Raw genomic sequence first — 20,697 nt, 5'->3', positions numbered from 1 at the left:
GAAGGACTGTAAGGTGTACATGTCCAACTGGCAGGTGTCATCTGACCTTGACCTCATTTTCATGGTTAGTGGTTATAGTTAAGTTTTTGTGTTTTGGTCTGTTTTTCTCATACTTTATGCAATAGATCTACTATATTTGTTGTATGGAATGATTGTAAGGTGTTCATGTCTAGCGGGCAGATGTCATCTGACCTTGACCTCATTTTCATGGTTGTGGTTAAGTTAAGTTTTTGAGTTCTGGTCTTTTTATCTAATACTATATGCCATAGGTCAACTATATTTGGTGTATGGAAATATTCTATGATCTATATGTCAGTCGTGCAGGTTTTATTTGACCTTGACCTCATTTTCATGGTTCATTGCTCAGTGTTAAGTTTTTGTGTTTTGTTTGGTCTATTTTTCTTAAACTATATATAAGTAATAGGTCAACTATATTTGTTGTATGGAAGCATTGTTAGCTGTACATGTCTGCCTGGCATGGTTCATCTGACCTTGACCTCATTTTCAAGGTTCATTGGTCTTTGTTTAGTTATCTTGTTTAATGTTAAGTTTATGTGACAGTTTTTAATAAAGCTTTATACTTAGGACTATCAACATAATATCAATGATAAGTGAAGAAGGCGAGACATTTCAGCGTGTGCACTCTTGTTAAGATTCTAGGTTATGTCACAAAGACTTGATATTTGGGAAAATAGATAAATAAGCTTTATTATGTAAAGTAAATATATTGAGCATTAATGTTATGTAAATTGAATAATGAAAAACAATTATGTATGTTAGTTGACCATGTAGTAAGGAACAGTCACGTATTGGACTTGTATTCTGACACTTGTAGTTACACTTGTGTTTTAGACTTGGATTTATATTAGACATGCATGCTGTTTTATTATGTCTCATGAACTTATGTGATTATTGTGATTATTGTGATTGATAAACTATACTGAATGCTGATTTAATAAACATTACATATTGAACTTTGAATCTGTGTTACGTTGACATGTATTCATATAAAAGCTACCAGCTAGTTCCCCCAACCTAGCAAGATGAGTAACCAGGTCAGGAACTTGCATAGTACTGGCTTCCATAATTAATTCAACCTTTTTAAACAAAATACTTTGTAATTCTAATACCATATCAGTGGCGGATCCAGGGGGAGGGTTCCCGGGGTTGGAACCCCCCCCCTTTTTTTTTGGGACGATCAATGCATTTGAATGGGGACATACAGTTGGAACCCCCCATTTGTCCTGGGTTGAGAACCCCCCTTTTTAAAATGGCTGGATCCACCCCTGCATATTACAAATCCTTACCAACTTTTGGAGCAAGGTAGTTACTGTTGTGGCACAAACCAATTCAAACATACATACTGTTATATCACACAGTGATGTATATATGACAGCTTACAAATTCTGTGAACCAAAATTGCAATGTTAAATAACGATTTTAATGAAACCGTATTTAAACAACATACAATATAAATAATGTCCTTGTGTATAAAATAAAACATAACTCTAACAATACTTTAAATATGTGCAGAAACGTAGTTCGCTATCTAATACAACTTTGTTTAGGTTTTCGTTTTATAATCAATCAACAATGTTATTGTGTATTGACTAATTCAAACAAGTAATACACCGTGGTATTTGAAATTTACTCAAAGTCAAAGTCTTATCGAATACACCTCAAAGTATCGATCGGAATGTGTGTGCTTTTTAAACTGAATTTACATATAGCTCTAACGAATGACTACCAGTACTTTATATAATAAAATAAGAGTATAATATATGCATTTTATGTAGCGATAATACTTTTCGGAATCAGAGAAAAATAACCATTCATACCAAAAATCATTAAATCTATGAAAATATATTAGAAATATTAATAAAGAAGTAGATAAAGAAAACTCGCGTCAAAAATCCTGATACCTTTGATAACTATTTACACCACTGGGTCGATGCCACTGCTGGTGGACGTTTTGTCCCGAGGGTATCACCAGCCCAGTAGTCAACACTTAAGCGATTAAGTGTTGACATGAATATCAATAATGTGGTCATTGATAAATTTCCTGTTTACAAAACTTTGAACTTTTCGAAAAAAAAACTAAGGATTGTTCATCCCAGGCATAGATTACCTTAGCCATATTTGGCACCACTGTTTGGAATTTTGGATCCTCAATGCTCTTCAACTTCGTAATTGTTTGGCTTTATAACTATTTTGATATGAGCGTCACTGATGCATGAGTCTTATGTAGACGAAACGCGCGTCTGGTGTACTGAATTATAATCCTGGTACCTTTGATAAAAGTCTATAAACATAGAACATAGGGGTAAAATGTAGATATTGGCTTATAACTCTGAAACCAAAGCATTTAGAACAAATCTGATATGGGGTAATATTGTTTAACAAGTCAAGATCTATCTACCCTGAAATTTTCAGATGAATCGGACAAGGGGTTGTTTGGTTGCCACCCCTAAATTGGTAATTTTCAGGAAATTTTGCCGTTTTATTTTTTAACCTTATTTTACATAATTTCCAAAGCATCAGGTGAGCGACACAGGCTCTAAACTAGTTAATATTCAGTGGTGTTTTTTTGTGGTGTATTTCGATTAATTTCTCAGATATCTAAACTTGGGAACAGCAATAGGTTACAGCAGATTCCTACGAGTATGAAGCTACTTGTAGATTCTTTGGTTAGCTTCCTTGCTAGCTCATCCATGAAATCTTTATTATGTAAGGTAAACAAGCCTTTGGGTGGAGTCAGTAGTTTAACTGAGAACCAATCAGAACTAGTGACAGAATATAAACATTGTAAAACTAGTTTTACAAGTCAGTTTAAAAATAAGTTTTCTATCTAAATTTAAAATTTATTGATAACTATAATCTTATTCACAAGCATGCTATAGGTGTGTTTGATTTGCTAATTTTATTTCAATAAATTCCTCAGTTCATTTATAAATCCAGTTATTATATGTGTATGTATTTTACAATGGTACAATCACGGCGTAAATATAAGGTTTATGACCCTTCTGTAGCTTTGAATTACAATTTTTTCAAACTGCAATAGTATAAAAACAGCAAAGATAATGAATAATAGACATGATAGAGATGGGCAGTGGCGGATCCAGGATTTTTCATAAGTGGGGGCCCACTGACTGACCTAAGAGGGGGCCCGCTCCAGTCACGCTTCAGTGATTCCCTATATAAGCAACCAAATTTTTTCCCAAAAAGGGGGGGGGGGGCCCGGGCCCCTCGGGGCCCCCCCCCCCCTAAATCCGCCTCTGATGGGCCATTTTGTACATATTCAAAGGGGAAAATTTGAGCAAGCATTATTATTTATTGTTTCATTGCATTTAAAATTTGACAGGATTTTGTGACAAATAAGATTTTTGTAAAAAATCCAGATATTTTTGTTATAAAATTTTAAGCATAGATTACTCACTTGGTTTTCTATATGATGTGCTAGCATTTATTGTTTACAAAAAGTCCTAAACAATCTTCATTTTTTTGTTTTTAAAACGTGCTAAGTCAGGAAAGTCGAGCGCACCCTAGAAGATGTACTTGAATTGGTCTATATTCATATTTGTTTAAACCAGTATCTAAATTAATAATATAAAAAAGAAGATGTGGTATGATTGCTAATCAGACAACTATCCGCAAAAGACCAAAATGACACAAACATTAATAAACTTGTTTTAGGAAATCATTGCTAGCACTGCTTGCAATAATCCTCCAGTTATTAAGCACCAAATTGCCAACTATGACAGTACAAAGGGAAAGGCTGTGGATTTTCTATAAAATTTCCATGTGTTTAGCATTGAGTCAACACAAGGGTACATCGTCATTGAACAAAACATGAACCGTAACTCCGCTTTTACTTTATTGTAATACAAAGAATTTTGAATTCAATCAAAAACGGTAAGAAATGAAATTTAATTTGCAAAGTTGTGTAGGTAAACCTGTTTGTATGAAACATACATATTATAAACAGGCCATTTATATTTTGAGTGTTTTCATTGGATGATAAATTGGTACTGTGCTCCTCCCAATTTTAAGGTAATAATCACTTCATGGTTGAGCTAACAAGGAAGCTAACCAAAGAATCTACCTGTAGCTTCATACTCGTTGGAATCGGCTGTAACTGTATATCATGTATATATAACATAGTTCATCGTGTTTTTAATGGCAACATTTACAGTAAACTATCAATATTACTTAAAGGCAAGACATAATACAATAACTACAAGAATCATGCAAATAAAAAAGTTGGATGGATTACTGTTTAAGGTCCAGTGGGAAATTAAATGCATGTTCAGGACAAGAACATGATAATGTGATATTCACATAAACCTTGCCTTGTACTAGCTATAGACAGACACGCTGAGCTGGGTTTTAACGTGCTGGTTCACAAGGTACATGTCACAGCACGTAGGAAGACGTGTCACCCTATCCGGACATATTATTCTAACTTGGAGCAAACCAGTCTTTGCTTCTTTGGTCTTACTCCTAAATGTTGCTTGCTTAGCGAAGAGCAGCAAATACCAAGTCTGTGGTATGACCAAGCTTGTGATTGAACACACGATCTGCCACTATCAAGGAGAGCATGCTACCAACAGACCTCCAAGGCAGTCAAATAAAATACCAAGTCTATGGTATGACCAATCTTGTGATTGAACACACAATCTGCCACTCTCAAGCATGCTACCAACAGTCAAATAAAATACAAAAAAGGCAAATTTTGCTTTACTTTTTAGGTTGCACTTGTGTAAAATAGACAATATGTCTGTGATAACTGTGTCGATGATCAAAATAAATATTGCAAAAGGATCCTAAATTTCTGAGAGCACCCTTCCCTAGATTTTCCATCAATTTCTTCATTTTCCATCAACACTTGATGGACAATTGATGGAAATTTGATGGTACTTGATGGAATTCCATCCCAAACCAAAAATATCAATCAAAGGATGATGGAAATTAGGAATATTTTTTCCATCATCATTCTTTTGATGGAAAATTTGATGGCATCTTTTAACCCCTGATGGAAAATTGGATGGCATCTTTAACCCCTGATTGAAAATTGGATGGCATTTTTACCATTTGATGGTAAATATGATGGCATTTATTCCATCTGATGGAAAATAGGATGGAAATGAAAAAAAATTGATGGAAATTGGACTTATCCATTTTCTTTGATGGAAAAAGGGATGGTATTTGAACTCTGTCATTTTTCTTGATGGAAAAAACTTAGAAATTTTTCCATCACAGGTGTCAGGTGTCAATCTGTTTTTCTTTAACCTTTGTGTACAGGATGTGACATCATAAATGAACACAGAGTTTGAGGCCCAATGAGGAGAGCACATGTTTTTATGCATTCTTCTGCAATATCTCTAATTTATAACATAAAGATAAATTACAAACCATTAATAAATATTTTTTATATAATTTATAGCAATTATTCAAGATTTAGATAATTCACAGTATTTATTAGGGGCACATTTCAAAGGAATCAAATTGTCACAAGACCCTACACAACCTCAACAAATCAACAAATTCAAATTTGAACTTTCATGAACATGCAGACAAGAAGCAAAGATGTCTTGTGTCATTAACAAATTATGAATTTGACAATGGATTTAGATCAAAAAGTTCTTATTAATTCTATTGACTGAGATTAAAAAGTGCAGATGTATTCTTCTGATGACATAATTGTCTTTTGGATTTAGAAAGATTAGTGTGTACACATGTTCTGGATTAAATTTTGGTAAGTACAATGTATTAGAATTTCCACCATTTTGAATATATGTGCATGCTCTTTTAGTCTCAAGGTTAAGTGACATTTAAAATGTCGGTATTAGCTTTTCAGAGTCAAGAGAAATTAACTAGACCATTGATTTATAAAAATTATTAAGATGATGTGGTATGCATCATGGTATTAAACTGCCAGTGAGACAACTATCAACAAAAGACCAAATGACACAAAAAATGTGCATATATATAATATCATAAAATTGTGTACGACAGGAATCATATTTTGTATCATTTTACAACATTAATTAGGGCCCCGACTAAAAGTCGGGTCGCCCTATAGTGATCAGTCTGTCCGTCCGTCCGTCCGTCTGTCCGTCCGTAACACTTTCGTGTCCGCTCCATATCTAGAGAACCATTATGATTTCATACTTAATACTTAACATGATTATCAACCAACACCAGAGGGTGTGTCATGTTGTATGTACAACTTTCTAGGTCAAAGGTCAAGGTCAAAAACTTTGGTTTTAGTTGACAACCCCGTGTCCTGTGGTGAAGATCGTGTCCTCTCCATATCTAGATAACCATTATGATTTCAAAGTTTATACTTGACATCCATTTTAACAACCACCAGAGGGCGTGTCATGATGTATGTACAACTTCCTAGGTCAAAGGTCAAGGTCAAAAACTTTGGTTTAGAGTTGACAACCCTGTGTCCTGTGGGATTGTGTCCGCTCCATATCTAGATAACCGTTATGATTTCAAAGTTTATACTTGACATCCATTTTAACCACCACCAGAGGGCGTGTCATGATGTATGTACAACTTCCTAGGTCAAAGGTCAACGTAAAAAAAACTTTGGTTTCAGTTGACAATCCTGTGTCATGTGGTGAAGATTGTGTCCGCTCTATATCTTGAGAACCATTATGATTTCAAATATTATACTTGACATCCATTTTAACCAACACCAGAGGGTGTGTCATGATGTATGTACAACTTCCTAGGTCAAAGGTCAAGGTCAAAAACTTTGGTTTAGAGTTGACAACCCCGTGTCCTGTGGTGAAGATCGTGTCCGCTCCATATCTAGATAACCGTTATGATTTCAAAGTTTATACTTGACATCCATTTTAACCACCACCAGAGCGCGTGTCATGATGTATGTACAACTTCTTAGGTCAAAGGTCAACGTCAAAAAAACTTTGGTTTCAGTTGACAATCCTGTGTCCTGTGGTGAAGATTGTGTCCGCTCTATATCTTGAGAACCATTATGATTTCAAATATTATACTTGACATCCATTTTAACCAACACCAGAGGGTGTGTCATGATGTATGTACCACTTCCTAGGTCAAAGGTCTGTCTGTCTGTTGGTCTGTCCATCGCTAACAAATTTGATCCACACTATATTTTGAGAGGACAGCTGTTATTATTTCATACTTTATACCTGACAAACATTTTCAACTTAACATATATATAAACCAACACCAGAGAATTTTAACCAACACCAGAGGGTGTGTCATGATGTATGTACCACTTCCTAGGTCAAAGGTCTGTCTGTCTGTTTGTCTGTCCATCGCTAACAAATTTGATCCACACTATATTTTGAGAGGACAGCTGTTATTATTTCATACTTTATACCTGACAAACATTTTCAACTTAACATATATATAAACCAACACCAGAGAATGTGTCATAATGTATGCATCCTAGGTCTAAGGTCAGTCTGTAGGTCTGTCCATCCGTTCGTTGTTCTTAACAAATTGTGTCCGCTCTACCTCTCGAGAACCGTTAATATTTCATACTTTATACTTGGTGGGTCATAATATATTGAAGGCATAATTCTAAAAATATGTGACAAATATCAATTGGGCAGCACCTTTAAACATATTGTTCAAACATCAATCTATATATCCAGAAGTCACTTTAGAGTAGTCAACAATTAGTTCACATCATGCAGTCATATCACTATTATACTATGAAAGTAAGATGAGAATATTTATCAGTTTTAACTTAAAATCTTAGATTGAAATCACACATGAGACTATGTAATAACTTCAAATAATGCTTCATATCAGATTATCCATACAACTTATTTACCCCACGTTATTGACAGCGGGGCCCACAGAGATGGCTTCCATCTCAATGATATCTAGTTGTTTTAAAAAATTGTTTAGTACTTAATTCCAATAAAATAATTTTGCTAAAAAATTAGAGATCTGTGGTATGACTGACATTTATTCATTTATATATCCATAAATGACAATTAAGTAACTAATAATTAACCTTACTTTATGTCGTTATAATGTTAACTTATTCTAATTTATCATGTTTATAATATGCTATCATTCTTTTATTTTTATGCAGTTAAGCTGCATTATGCGAGCACCCTAGATTTGTGTTCTACCCAATAAATCCTGAAATACTTGCCATTGTTATTATCTAGCCTGCTACTATGTTATATATAACTAATTGAACACTTTTTTAATAATTTTTATTCTGGATTACAAAAAAAATGACCAGAAAAACCTTAAATGATCGTCGATTTATCCAAAAGTTTTAAAGTTACACATAGGAAGTAGTGCTTATTAAGAATCATTGTGTAGTTCATTATGACTTGTGCTTTTAGCTAAGATGTCAAAGAACAATTGTATGAAATATTTAATCGCCGAAAATCTCTTAAGACAAGAAGTTTAGATTTCCCAAATGACAAAAGTCGTAGGAATATTGTTGTCATCAATACGTAGTACAACTACGTCAGTAGTCTATTATATAATAAGTTCAACTGTTCATGCTGTTGGCGGCAATTTCAAATTAGAAAAAGAAATTTTCGTAGCTTTTCAATTTGGAGGCAGGTGTGCAAATTAGCGGTGGTCCGAGTTCCGCGACCTTCCACTTTTGCAAGCGGAATTTCGACTAGGATAGTTGGTTTCTAGCTACGCCCGACGTAGTCACCTTACATTTGAAAGAAAATAAGAAATTACTTTGCAAACCTTTTCACCATGTTCACCAAAGTCTCCAATTAAACGAGCTAAAAACTTATTTTTATCATTATTATTCATGACGGCGATGTTCATTTTGTTCAACCGCTAGCTTTATACAGAAAATCGCCGACAAATATTGTATAAATTCGAGTAAAATCGTATCTGATTGACAAAAACGACATTGTAAACACATAACAATGGCGGCCGTGGATCCGATTCCGGAAGCGGATAAGGGTAATTCCGGGTTTGGCGATCATTTACAAAATAAATCCAAGCAGGTGAAAAAATACATCTATGCATGGTAAATGAATATAAACACTATTATCATATACTTAGACTAAATAACATATGATTTTTACCGTATGATAATAGCATTAAATTAAAGTATTTTCCATATTTTTCGAATTGGTGCTTAGCGGGCTGATATAAAAAGTTTATCACATGCTTCGATTGTTATCACATGCCTTTCCGTAACGTTATCACATGGCATTCCGGTGATACTCGGTAAATTCCAGAAAATACACCTCAATTCTACGTTTTCAGTGAAAAACATTACAAAGTAGTGTACAAAACAATTATTTGAATACTGGAAGTATATTGTGTAAAATAATTAAATTGTATTAAAAAAAAAAAAAAATAAAAAATTAAATAAATGCATTTTTTAAGCTTTTCTGAAACTTTATTTAGAAAGTTACTTTAAAAAAGTTGACTTTTCCAAACAATGTTCATTATGTATATTGTTGAATTATTTTTTTGTCGATTCGTCCATATTAAAATGTGTTTTTTTTTTCTCTGTTGAGGCATATGATAGAAAGATTTCATATTGACTATCAAATTTTGGGTCCGACGTCGGTGAACTTTTTACTCTTTCAACTTCTTTTCGGGAACCACGTAGAAGGATCAATATATGAATCTGTTATTTTTTTCTACTGTTGAAGCATATGATAAAAAGATCATAACATGTCATTTTTCATATCGCATGTATTATCAGCCCTCGGTCAATATCAGCCCTCGAGCCATGCGGCTCTTGGGCTGATATTGAACCTAGGGCTGATAATACATGCGATATGAAAAATGCCATGTAATAATCTGATATTATTGTACACCGAAAGATATATGTACAAGAAAGAAAAAGCAGAAAAATATTTTATCCAGAAACTCAAAATTACTTTTTGACAAATTTTAATTTAAAAATCCAATGCAACGTGACAGCTGGGAACAGTATATCTAACAATATACATGTTCATGGTCACAGTCTAAATTTTCTTTATAAATGATAAATGATGATAATGCATGTGAGATGCTTTTAAAGTGTAAACATATTACTGCAATTTCGAGGGGTTATTTGTTTTTTCTCAATTTTGAAGGGTCAATTAAAGTAGCTTAAAGTTCCATTCTTTATTTTCACAAATAATGCAACTATATTATATATACCTTAATGTAAGTAAATCATATGATATATAGGTGGCATTCTTTGGGCCACTTTACCCCCTCCTGTTTGATAACCCCTAAACCATATGAGGGACAGATCCAGGATTTTAGGTTAGGAGGGGCGCAAACTTAAATTTTCGCCGAGCAGAGCGAGGCTAAAAAAAAAATTGAGGTAAAATTATCGGAATATTCTTTATTAAGCTGAGAACAACCCATACTTTGCAAATTTAAGGGGGGTGCAAGCCCGCAACCCTCCCCCGTCTGAATCCGCCACTGCATATATTCAAGTATAGGACAATATGATAAATAAAAAATGAAATATAGGGGGAGTCCCTGGAGTTACCCCACCCCCTCCTGTTTGAGAACTTGGAAACGGTCGAGATCCACACCCCTTAACCATATATATTCATGTTTGTGACAATATGAAAAATCAAATGAAATATAGGAAGTGACGCTAGGGGTCACCCACCCCTCCAGTTTTAGAATTTAAAAATGGTCGAGATCCCCATCCCTAAACCCTATATATTCATGTATGGGACAATATAACAAATCAGATGAAAGATAGGGGGAGTCCCTGAGGTCACTGTTCACCCTCCTGTTTGAGAACTTGGAAATGGTCAAGATCCTTACCCCTAAACCATATATACTCATGTATGGGACAATATAACAAATTAAATGAAATATAGGGAAGTCCCTGTGGTCATCCCAACCCTCCTGTTTGAGAACTTGGAAACGGTCGAGATCCCCACACCAAAACAATATATATTCATGTATGGATCAATATAACTAATTAAATGAAATATAGGGGGAGTCCCTTGGGTCACCCTACCCCTCCTGTTTGAGAACTTGGAAACCAATGAGATCCCCACCCCTAAACCATATATATTCATGTATGGGACAATATAACATATAAAATGAAATGTAGGGGAAGTCCCTAGGGTCACCCACCCCCAGTGGCGCATCCAGAAATTTTCATAAGTGGGGCCACTGACTGACCTAAGAGGGGCCCGCTCCAGTCACGCTTCAGTGATTCCCTATATAAGCAACCAAATTTTTTCCCAAAAAGGGGGGGCCGGGCCCCCTGCCCCCTAAATCCTCTGCCTACCCCTACCTGTTTGAGAACTTGAAAACCGTTGAGATCCCCACCCCTAAATTATATATATTCATATGTATGGGACAAAATAACAAATCATTTACATTTACTTTGGGCAAGTCAGTCAGACCTCACCTTTGATCCCTGTTGTAGTGAACATTTGTCTGATTCATGTCTCATAACTTTTGTACTATAGAACACAAACTCAGTTTTCTTTCCAGGGAAACCAGTCCATTCATACTATTACATGTTCATACTAAGTCAAATTGAACTTCTAGCAGTCAAATAAAACCAAGGTTAACTACCAAGTAGAACAACTGCAATCATTGGGAACTTGTACCACTGCAGACTCACCATAAAAAATATACATTGATATATGCATTGCTTTTGAAACCTTGATAACATATAAATTATTTGCCTTAATAAATAAATCATTAGATAAACATGAATGTACTTTATATGAATGTTTAATGTTGAAGCAACATTGCAACAGTTTTCATAATTACGGTTGCCTTGGTTTTTGGTTAACTGCCTTCAGCGCTTACAGCGCTTTGATTATTTTGCAGAATTTGCTATCAATTAATTCAACTTTAAGGACAGAGATTCCAATGGGACACTGAACTAAAAGATACACACATGTAACTGGACTACCTTTAGACGACCGAGAACTAATATTGTTTTATGACATCACAGACAATGCCATATATGGAAAGATTTTCAAATTCCATCTGATGGTCAATTCTCCATCAAGTTTCTATGCATTTTACATGTAATGGAAAATATTCCATCATTTATCCATCAGATGGCAAAAATACCATCAATTATCCATCAGATGGAAATAATGACATCAGTTTTCCATCAGATGGAAATAATGCCATCACTTTTCCATCAGATGGAAATAATGCCATCAGTTTTCCATCAAAAAATTTCCATCAACCATTTTCCATCATTGATGGAAAGTTGATGGAAAGCTGTTCCAATACTCCATCAAGATGATGGAATTTATTCCATCACAAAATTCCATCATGTTTTGATGGAAAATCTAGGGAAGGGCTTGAAGGTTATGTTCCATAAACAGGTGATTTATACCTTTGAAATTTAAAAAAGAAATGTTTAGAATGTCCAGATCTACCATATATATGACTTAGATTACTTTTTACTGATCTAATTAATCTCCTTGAAAGTCAGTAACTTATAATAGGGATACTTAAGGACTAACTCTGATATCCGAGTAAATCGTTAAAACAACAGAGGTGACAATGGTAGCTTTTTCTTCAATTCCTCTGTCCATATTGTAAAATTGGAAGAAGGTTCTTACACAGCCTAAGAAGAAAAGCATGACTGATTGACAAAATTTAAAGATGCAGTACAACCATAAAAGTTTTGTCTTAATTTTATCACAATGCCCATGCAGGAAAGATGTTTGAAACACAGGCACTTGTTTCTGTCAATGGGGGTTACCAATCCACACTTGTACTATTAAAAATAAAAATGAACATAATCTTTTTAAACTATGCAAGGACATGAAACAAGAAAGTATTCATGTCAAATTCTGTAAATTTTCTTTGGGTTTAGGTAAAAAAATCTACAAATATAGCTGTATTGGGTGAAATGGGAAGATTTCCCTTATTTCTTGAAGTAATTTTAAATAATATATGTTTAGATATTATAAATATATATTAAAGTCTGATGATATCCTTCTCTCTGAAGCCCTGAATGTCTCTAAGATCACTAAATAGTTTAAACAAAAATAGTTGGTATAGTTGTATTGCTATTCTTATGAAATATCTTGATATAGATCTTAAACTTATTAAAAATTCAAAGATGGATTTAAAATCACTAATTTACCGGAAATTAAAACAGAAATATTCTTGTATTTGGAAATCTGAACTTTACAATGATAGATAAAATAAACAGCATGGAAATAAACTAAGAACTTACAGATTATTTAAAGAAAATATTTATATGGAAAAATACTTATTAATTTTAAATGAGGATGAAAGGCGACTGCTCACTAAGTTTAGAGTCAGTGCACATAAATTAATAGAAATTGAAAGAGGCAGATATGTGGGGCTTCGAGTGGAGGATAGAATATGTAAATTATGTCACACTGAAGTTGAAGATGAAATTCATTTTCTTCTTCAGTGTCCTGTTTTAGAAAATAAAAGATCTGAATATATAGATTACTTAAATAAGGTGAACAAAAACTTTAAAAGCCTCCCAAATAAATCAAAATTAATATGGTTAATGTCATCTGAGGATAATGTTATAATTAAAAAAGTAAGTTTATTATTGTGTACCTTAATCAATTCTAGATACAGTTTTGTCACCGGTAGTTTGTCCATCTATATTATATTGTAAAACTATATATATATATATTCATCTTTTTTGCAGAAATTATTTGGGTGAAAAAGACTTGACTTTGTTTAATTGTTAAATAATCAATGTAATCAATATGTAATCACTTGTATGAAATTGAACTTAATTGTACTGCTCAAATTATTGGGCGTCATAATTGACAATAAAAAACTTTGTATTGTATATTGTAAAGTTAAGTTCTCAATTTAGTCGTAAGTTTCTTTGTCAAACCAGTCACGAACCAAAAATTTTCGTACGGGGGGGGGGGGGGGGGGGGGTGGCACCCTGGCCCCTATAAATCTGCCTCTGGAAAATGACTCCTGCTCTTAAAAAAATCACAAATGTTTATGCTCCGTCAAGTACAAAAAAAAAATAACATGATGTCCAATTTCATGCATGCCATACAGGTTTTTAGCTCACCTGGCCCGAAAGGCCAAGTGAGCTTTTCCCATCACTTTGCGTCCGTCGTCGTTGTTAACTTTTTCAAAAATCTTCTCCTCTGAAACTACTGGGCCAAATTGAACCAAACTTGGCCACAATCATCATTGGGGTATCTAGTTTAAAAAATGTGTGGCGTGACCCGGTCAATCAACCAAGATGGCCACTACGGCTAAAAATAGAACATAGGGGTAAAATGCAGTTTTTGGCTTATAACTCAAAAACCAAAGCATTTAGAGGAAATCTGACGTGGGGTATAAATGTTTATCAGGTCAAGATCTATCTGCCCTGAAATTTTCAGATGAATCGGTCAACCCGTTGTTGGGTTGCTGCCCCTGAATTGGTAATTTTGTGGAAATTTTGCCGTTTTTGGTTATTATCTTGAAAATTATTATAGATCATGTAGATAGAGATAAACTGTAAACAGCAATAATGTTTAGCAAAGTAGGATTTACAAATAAGTCAACATGACCGAAATGGTCAGTTGACCCCTTTAGGAGTTGTTGCCCTTAATAGTCAATTTTTAACCATTTTTCGTAAATCTTAGTTATCTTTTACAAAAATCTTCTTCTCTGAAACTACTGGGCCAAATTAATCCAAACTTGGCAACAATCATCTTTGGGGTATCTAGTTTTAAAAATGTGTCCTGTGACCCGACCATCAAATCAAGATGGCCGCCACAGCTAAAATAGAACATAGGGGTAAAAGGCAGTTTTTGGCTTATACCTCAAAAACCAAAGCATTTAGAGCAAATCTGACATGTGGTAAAATTGTATATCAGATCAAGATCTATCTGCCCTGTAATTTTCAGATGAATCTGACAACCCATTGTTGGGTCGCTGCCCCTGAATTGGTAATTTTAAGGAAATTTTGCTGTTTTTGGTTATTATCTTGAATATTATTATAGATAGAGATAAACTGTATCCAGCAATTATATTCAGCAAAGTAAGATTTACAAATAAGTCAACATGACCGAAATGGTCAATTGACCCCCTAAGGAGTTATTGTCCTTTATAGTCAATTTTTAACAATTTTCATAAAATTTGTAAATTTTTATTAACATTTTCCACTGAAACTACTGGGCCAATTTCATTATAGATAGAGATAAATGTAAGCAGCAAGACTGTTTAGTAAAGTAAGATTTACAAACACATCACAATCACCAAAACACAATTTTGTCATGAATCCATCTGCTTCCTTTGTTTAATATTCACATAGACCAAGGTGAGCGACACAGGCTCTTTAGAGCCTCTAGTTTTATTTCTATTTATAGTTGAGTTCCTCACTCTGAGGCGCATTAGGGATATTGACCCATTTGGATCATATCTGGGAACCAGTAGGTAAACAGAACCAGTTGACAGTTCTCATCACTTGATATCTTCCTTTGTATAATTTTGCGTTAACTTCTCCTCTGAAATTACTTGGACAACTGGAACCAAACTTGTCATCAATCATTTCTTTGGGTAGCTTAAATTTAAAAAAGGTATGTTGGATTCTCAATCCTTACAACCAACTTTGCCACCAAGGGTTAAGATAGTACATGTGGGGTAAGATATTTATGTGAAAATTATTATAATTAGAGAAAATCTGATACATGTAATGCAGAAATATTTGGATGTCCAGATCTGCCATATATATATATCTACCATGTGTATATGTAGCTAGTCTTTCTTCTACCAAAATTGTCAGACAACTCCTTATTCAGTCAAGGGTCTAACTTAAATAAGTCACTGTGTATCATCAGTACAGAGGATATAGGTACTAACCAAGCGGGCGTGATTGATTTGACCTCACACAGTAACAAAAATCTGTGTTTTGTTCACATAATCTCAATGTGTACCTCAATCTAAACATAATTGTTGTTTTAAGAAATGATTTGGTCATAGGTTGATGATTAGAAATGTCTCATTATTTACCCAAAACAAGAACCATTACTAAAAACATGTGCAAATACTTTTCAAAGAAGTTGGCACTCATCTCATCTAATATAATTCTATATTAATTGCAACTCTTTTTCTGATAGAAAGCCACTGTGTGTGTGTAATAAGTATAGTTGTACAGTGTATCAATAATTGGCATTGCAATCTTTCATGCATATGTTTTTTTTCGATATTTTATTCAGATAAGAAGCGTTGTGTACGGTGTTTAGCTGACCACATAAATCCTTCTGTACGGTGCATAGTTAAGTTGCTGTACACCGTACACAAAAACAAAATGTTCATACTCGTTTATTACCCCAAAAGTTTCAAGGAAGGAGTAATCACAGGAAGGTTTATGATTGGTAACTTTTACTTTTGCCCTGTATTAGCCTTCTTTCATTTAAAACATGTAAATGTCTCGACAATTGTATCGAAATTGAAGGTTGGTGTTGACATTCACAACTATTTGTGCATTTAAAAGTTAATTGTTCTAACTAGAATATAAAAGTTGTCTTATAAATAGGAAAAAATCGATGCGAAAATTATTTTGGAGCAGGAATTTCAGATGTATAGAAATGTACACTGAATGTTCATAAAACAAAACAAAGATTTTCGTTACCGTGTCAGTTCAAAATTGATCATGACCGCTTGGTTAGTACCTATATCAGCTGTACAATGATACACGGTGTACAAGTTATTAGAGAAAAATAACATACATGACGTTATTGTGGGCTACATTGTAAAATATCAAAAAACTGTGATAACATATAAATGTATGTTACATGTTTCAAAGAGGTAATATACATCCTTTACTTTGTTAAATTGTATACAAGTTCTACTGGTATTAATATTGTCTTTATGTATACCATGTATAAATACTAAACTTTAGAAAGATATAACAGTTTATAATTTGCCAATCATGTATAGTACACCTATAGATGTTATTACAAAAAATATATGCCTGTAAAAACTAAAGGGTATGTGTTATTACAGAAAATATATGCCTGTAATAACTAAAGGGTATGTGTTATTACAGAAAATATATGCCTGTAATAACTAAAGGGTATGTGTTATTACAGAAAATATATGCCTGTAATAACTAAAGGGTATGTGTTATTACAGAAAATATATGCCTGTAATAACTAAAGGGTATGTGTTATTACAGAAAATATATGCCTGTAATAACTAAAGGGTATGTGTTATTACAAAAAATATATGCCTGTAATAACTAAAGGGTATGTGTTATTACAGCTTTTCTACATCTCTTCAAAGCCATTTCTCAGACATGCATCACAATGTATTTAATATACTGTAAGACATAATGACTTAATGAGGTTCTGAGCAAGCTTCCCAGTAAGTCCCAAGTGTCTCATTTTATAAGTTACATGCCTGTAATAACTAAGCCTTGTTATTATAGCTTAGTGTATCCCTTAAAAGCCTTGTCTCATAGATTTACCATGGTTGATCAACATGATCAAAAATGTATTAATTGAATTGGAAAATTAATTATCAAGGTTATGCATTAAGTTTCTGCGCAAAGTTTCAAGAAATCCCAAGAGCCCACTAAAAATATAAATATATTTTGATATATTAACTAACAACAAACATATGTTACTACAGATTAAGGAATAAAGAGCAGACAACTCGTGAAAGTATCTGTAATAACACATGTATGTTATTTTTCTCTAATAACTTATTTAAGTTAGACCCTTGACTGTTATTGGAGTTATTCCCCTTAAATGACAATAATTTTCAGTTTTTGCTATTTCATTATATTGGAAACTCAAATAAAAAGAGAAAAACTAAAATGTAAAATTATCATCTTCACTAGCCAAGGAATATGATCCTGCCCCTCCTCTCAATAGGAGGCTAGATTGTAACTCTTGGCTAGCAAAAATCTGCAGGACAAAGATTTACAAATAGGTCAATTTACATGGCTCAAATTTTGTCGACTCCTTATTGCTCTTAAAAACAACAATGTTTACTCTTTTTTTAAGTTCAATTTGTTTATAAACAATATTTGATAGAGAGAAACTGAAATAAAGAAATAAAGATCAACAGGACAAGATCTACAAATAAGATAAAATGATTGTTTGTACAGGTCAGAGTTATCTTTCTTTGCACTTGTGTTTATAGTATTTTATGATTGTGTTTTGTATGGCCTTTATATGAGACAAAGTTATTTTGATGATGTCACCTTAAACCTTTAATAAAGAATCTACATATCTTTACAACCGAGTGGTTGTTATACTCATGCCTATTTCCACCCGGTTTCATATCAACATCATTGGAGCCTCTAGTTACTAATCGCCATATCATTTTCATGTTTCAGTGACATCTTTTATTTTTTGCAGGAACACTTGAATCATTAAGTAACAATGATATAGGTTTCTATTGTAAAGCCAATCTGAAATCATGGCGTCTCTATCTGAAGAAGAGGAGAATTATGTCCGGTTAGCCTTGTTATTGAGAGGAGTGACACCTAGAGCAGTCCGTACTTATTTTGACAGAGAATTTCCACCTACCTCTCTACCCTCAACACTAAGTACAAGCCACAACACTCTTTTGGACTTGAAAAAAAAGAGAATCATAAACCAGGCTCAGTGGAATCTTTTGACAAATGGTAGGTCTTTATGTGACTGCAGAAATTTTGTAAATTAAGATTTCATTAACATGTGGTTCACAATTTTTTTTTCTGGTGATGGCTACTAAACAAAAAATATCTTATTTGTAAATGAACATCTTCAATACTTTGTTATTACTAATTTCTTTTTCATACATGTTGCTTAATTAAGTTCACTTCTGTATCGATGGACTAGATGTATAAAGGAACAACACTTGAGTAAGTGTGTTCTATGTTGAAACCATTTAAATGCAGGGGTTCAAATTAGCATGTGGTATGTAACTGGAAGGTCCAGGACCTTTGACACTCCAAACAGAAAGGTCCACAACCTAAATTCCAGGTCCTACTTTTACTTGAAATATTTCACAACTAAGTAAGATAACAATTTAATGTGCTTTTGGTGTTAGGTTAATATTTTACATGTATCATTGTCATAATCACTGTAATAATAAATGTAATTGTCTTGTATATTATTAATTCAAATAATTTTTTTTTGTATTGGGGAGGGTGTCAATGTTGGTTGTCTAAACTATTGGTAATTAATTTCGTATTATGCCATTACCGGTATATTAAACAGTTTAAATTCAGAGCTGTTTAAGTGCATCATATCTAGTTCCTCTGTGAAAATAAATTAAGAAACTTCCATATTTTTCACGGCCCTTTTTTGTTAAATTGTATACAAGTTCTATTGATATTATTATTGTCTCTATGTAATAATAATCACAATGTATTTTAATTTATTGTAAGAAATAATGTGGTTCAGCGCAAGCTTCCAAGTAATTCCCAAGTGTCTCATATAATACATGTAATAAGTTACATGTCTGTAATAACTAAGCCTTGTTATAACAGCTAAGTTTCATCACTTGAAATCCTTGTCTCATTGATTTACCATGGTTGATTAAAAATGTTTTAATTTAGTTTGAAAACTAGTTATCAAGGCTATGTATTAAGTTACTGGGCAAAGTTTCAAGAATTCGCAAGTGCCCACCAAAATTGAAAATACTTATGATTATTTACTAAATAACAAACATATGTTACTACAGATGAAGAAATTTTAGAAACAAAGAGTAGACAACTCATCAAATTATCTGTAATAACAACATGTATGTTATTTTCTTTAATAACTTATTTAAGTTATACCCTTGACTGTTGTAGTAAAACCTTCATATTACAGACTTTCAAAATAAAATCAATGATGAATAAAACAGGCCAGACATTTCAGCGTATGCACTCTTGTTAAAAGTAAACAGAAATGATAAATTGTTGTGTTAAATGAAAATAATCTGTTTTTGTTCGTGTTAAATAAAAATCTCTAATATTCAAAAAGATCTGGAAATGTTGTTTATGAAATAATTTTACGGAACGAAAACCTATGTTTTATTTGAAGCACTTCACAATAAATAGAAAAAAGAAGATGTGGTATGATTGCCAATGAGACAACTCTTCACAAGAGACCAAATGACAAAGAAATTAACGACTATAGGTCACGGTACAGCCTTCAACAATGAGCAAAGCCCATCCTGCATAGTCAGCTATAAACATGATTAAAGGCCCCGAAATGACAAATGTAAAACAACTCAAACGAGAAAACTAACGGCCTAATTCATGTACAAAAAAATGAACAAAAACAAATATGTAACACAGCAACAAACGACAACCACTGAAATACAGGCTCCTGACTTGGAACAGGCACGTACATACAGAATTGGGGGGGTTAAACATGTTAGCAGGATCCCAACCCTACCCCTAACCTAGGACAGTGTAGCCTAGTCAATTTAGCCCTAAAATCACTCAACCTCCAACAAATTGCAACACAAGTTTTTTTTTTTTAGTGCAAATTATAATATAGACTTGTACCAACAACATACTAAAACTATATACATTGATATAATTTGCGGAAAAGGTTATTTTTGGGTGAAATATGTGGTTTTGTAGAGAAAAATGCTGAAAACTGGAAAAGAAGAAAGATTGTTATCTATGGTTACATTTTTAGACCTTAAGCTTGTTAAAGACAGGAAACCTTATCTTAATAGACTATTATGTAGTCCTCTTGTTTTTATTATTCATAAGGAAGTAATTTTGAGGTGAAATGAGTGATTTTTAGCGAAAAAACGTTG

At 33.4% G+C, this 20,697-nt stretch overlaps 1 protein-coding gene across 1 annotated transcript in view; it reads left to right on the top strand.

Moving 5' to 3' along the window:
* The window catches only part of LOC143054234 (uncharacterized), a 66,712-nt gene that overhangs the window by 7,315 nt on the left and 38,700 nt on the right, over window positions 1-20,697 (top strand). The window contains exon 2 of the mRNA XM_076227164.1: window positions 18,312-18,580. Coding sequence (XP_076083279.1) covers window positions 18,373-18,580 — 208 coding nt within the window. The 5' untranslated portion in view covers window positions 18,312-18,372. The remainder of the gene's footprint in view (window positions 1-18,311; window positions 18,581-20,697) is intronic.

Source organism: Mytilus galloprovincialis, chromosome 12 (assembly GCF_965363235.1).
Source record: "Mytilus galloprovincialis chromosome 12, xbMytGall1.hap1.1, whole genome shotgun sequence".
Lineage (NCBI taxonomy): Eukaryota > Metazoa > Mollusca > Bivalvia > Mytilida > Mytilidae > Mytilus > Mytilus galloprovincialis.
The sequence above is the reverse complement of the archived record's forward strand: the minus strand, read 5'-3'. Positions and strand labels throughout refer to the sequence as shown.